Genomic DNA, 2,955 nt, shown 5'->3' on the forward strand with positions numbered 1-2,955 from the left:
GTTAGGATTCTAGTGTAGAATTCTGATTAACAACTGATCACCTTATTTTGGGGCAAGTCGAGTTAGTGACCGCGACTTTTAGTTAGTTTGAATTGTATTATTTCGGGTCGAGTCAACCTTTGAACAATCGAGTATTAATTTTGAATTTAGAATTAATAATTGTGTAGTTTTGTGCTTACACCTGGTTAATGATTCAATATTAACGAAAAGGAATACTTAAAATATGCAGTGTTACTTACATACTACAAAATAAAAAGTCACGAAAAAATTGAGTTAAAACAAGTAAGGTTCATTTTTATTAATGTCTTTACTGATTAATTACCGGATTGAAATTAGTTCAAATCATTTCAACAAAAAATAATTTTGTTTTAGGTAATTTAGGGTACTCCGTATCAGGTAATTTTTATTCGAGTCATTTTGAGATCCAAATCTTTTCAAATTAATTATTTTCTGGTCCAACTCGGGTCGGGTTACTTAAAGTATAAGATTAAAAGCGAGTTGACTCAACTTTGGTCAGGTGTGATTTCAATTTGATTTGGTTCATTCATTTTAAATTTCTAGCTAGTTTAGTTTCCAGACATTAATTTGGTCCATATTAGGTTCAATTGGAGTATTTTGAATTGTAATTTTGATTTAAGGCCAGTTTCACCAAGTCTACGTACATTTTTTTAGAAAATAAACATAATTCATTGATAGAAGAATCATACAACAGATACAACATATATTAAAACCAACAAATACAATATAAATTGGATCAAATAATGTTCTAATTGGTTAGAATTACGATCGTTGTAGATGCGATTTGACATTGATGTATACCCTATTTCACGTCGCTATTTGATACATCCTTCCACGAGAAGGTTTTTCAATCTATTAAATTTTGAAATCGAACAATGTTTGATGCAATTCTAAGCGTAATGATATAGGTAGCCCTAAGAACTACCAAATAAACGTTTAATATGTATTCTAATTTGGTGTTAGTTATAAATACATGATAAAATCACGTATAAATTAGTGTAATTATTATTATTTTAATTTTTTTTTTTCATTTTTAACTCTGTATACACAACCCTAAGGATTACATTTACCAAAGATCACTATCCCAATTTTTAAATACCACAAATCATGTTCTCAATTTGTGATAGCCACAAAACTAGTTTTATTGTTAATTAACAAATAGAACCTTCCAATTTTCTACATAAATACACACCCCTACTTTCCCCAACTCCCAACGCTACAACCCAACCGCCACTTAATATTCCCCTCTTTCCCCACCCCTTCCGTTTCTCACCATTACATTTTCTAACCTCCAAACAAAAAAACCAAAATACCAAAGAAGAAAAACAAACAAAAATGGAAGTCCAAATGTCATCAGAAATCCTCCATGATTTCTCCCCTCGTCTTCGAGTCTACAAAGATGGCCGAATCGAACGTCTTCTCAAAACCGACACTGTTCCACCATCATTTGATTCAGCCACCTTAGTCAATTCCAAAGACATAACCATCTCACCGGGTTTATCAGCCCGTATTTTCCGACCCGTCAAAGTTGACCCTCCAAACGCTAATCTTCCCATCCTTATTTACATCCATGGCGGCGCCTTTTGCCTCTACTCTGCTTCGTCTTCAATCTACCATAGCTACCTCAACTCCCTCGTTTCACAGGCTCGCTGTATCGCCATCTCAGTCGATTACCGTCTCGCTCCGGAACACCCGATGCCCGCTTGCTATGACGATTCCTTGGCCGCGACAAAGTGGGTGTTGTCTCATTCAACCGGGTCAGGGCCCGAGCCGTGGCTCAATGACCGGGCTGATTTTGATCAGGTCTTTCTTGCTGGGGACAGTGCTGGAGCTAACATTGTCCATGACATTGTCACTCGGATTCAATCCGAGTCCGATGGGTCTGGGTTTGGGTCTGGGTCTGAGTCTTATTTTGCAGGGATCGCAATGGTCCATCCATTCTTCGGAGACAGTGAGCCCAATGGGCTATGGGATTATCTGTACCCGGATACGACCGGGGTTTTAGACCCGAGGTTGAACCCGGCGGCTGACCCGGAGAAAATGAGGAGAGAGATTGTTGGGTGTAAGAAGGTGTTGGTTTGTGTCGGTGGGAAAGATTTCTTAAGAGATAGAGGAGTGAAATACTATGAAGTTTTAAGGGAAGGTCAAGAAAATGGTGAATGGAAAGGTGAATTAGAGTTTATGGAAAGTAAAGGAAGAGGTCATGTTTTTCATCTGTATAAGCCTGATTGTGATGAAGCTAAAGATCTGCTTAAAAGGGTGGCTGATTTTATCAATAATTCGAACTCCCAAATCTGTGCTTGTGAGATGTGATCATGGTTTAGTACTTTTGTCGGGTTTAGTTGTCGCACTGCATATTTACTAATTGGTTGTGGAAAGTTCAACTATGAAATGTAAAAATTATGGGGTTAAATTTGTTAAATTATCTGTAATGTTGTTATTAGTGGTAGACTAGTAGTAATATTTATGTAGTAATAATGTCGCATTATTGTAAGTTAATAACTTAGTTTGAATCAAAATCTTGGTGATTGGCTGAATTGTGGGTTACATTGATTGATACTAATCATACTACTATTGATTATTATTGTACGAAATAAATTCCAGCATATGTTTTGCATTTCAAGCTGTTTGTTGACTGCGAAATACGTGTTAGAAGACTGAGGAAGGATTTTTTTATTTACGTTTATAGGACGTTGTCGGTAATCACTAAGAAGTATTTGGCTCTTAGTTAAGAGCACGACGATTATAACTATGCTTCTTGTAACATTATTTTTGCCAACTTCCCAATTTTGATAGATACCTTTTTTTTTTTTTTTTGGGAGGAAGTCATGATAGATACCTTGGGTAGTTAAAAGCTGACAAGTATAAACAAAAAGACAAAAATAAAAAGGAAAAATTGTCATGATTAATCCAAACCTTGCCTCATCCGCCAATGTT

General features: G+C 36.0%; 1 protein-coding gene across 1 annotated transcript; it reads left to right on the forward strand.

Annotated features, from left to right (window-relative positions):
- The first annotated feature begins 1,224 nt into the window (after positions 1-1,224).
- LOC110700173 (probable carboxylesterase 2) lies at positions 1,225-2,637 on the forward strand. The gene has a single exon (XM_021877683.1). The coding sequence runs from the start codon at positions 1,354-1,356 to the stop codon at positions 2,329-2,331; it is 978 nt and encodes a 325-aa protein (XP_021733375.1). The 5' UTR covers positions 1,225-1,353; the 3' UTR covers positions 2,332-2,637.
- The last annotated feature ends 318 nt before the right edge of the window (positions 2,638-2,955 follow it).

This window comes from Chenopodium quinoa, unplaced genomic scaffold, assembly GCF_001683475.1.
Source record: "Chenopodium quinoa cultivar QQ74 unplaced genomic scaffold, ASM168347v1, whole genome shotgun sequence".
Classification (NCBI taxonomy): Eukaryota; Viridiplantae; Streptophyta; class Magnoliopsida; order Caryophyllales; family Amaranthaceae; genus Chenopodium; species Chenopodium quinoa.

Coding starts and splice junctions, on each gene's coding strand:
- LOC110700173 (XM_021877683.1), top strand. CDS start 1,354: ATGGAAGTCCAAATGTCATCAGAAATCCTCCATGATTTCTCCCCTCGT.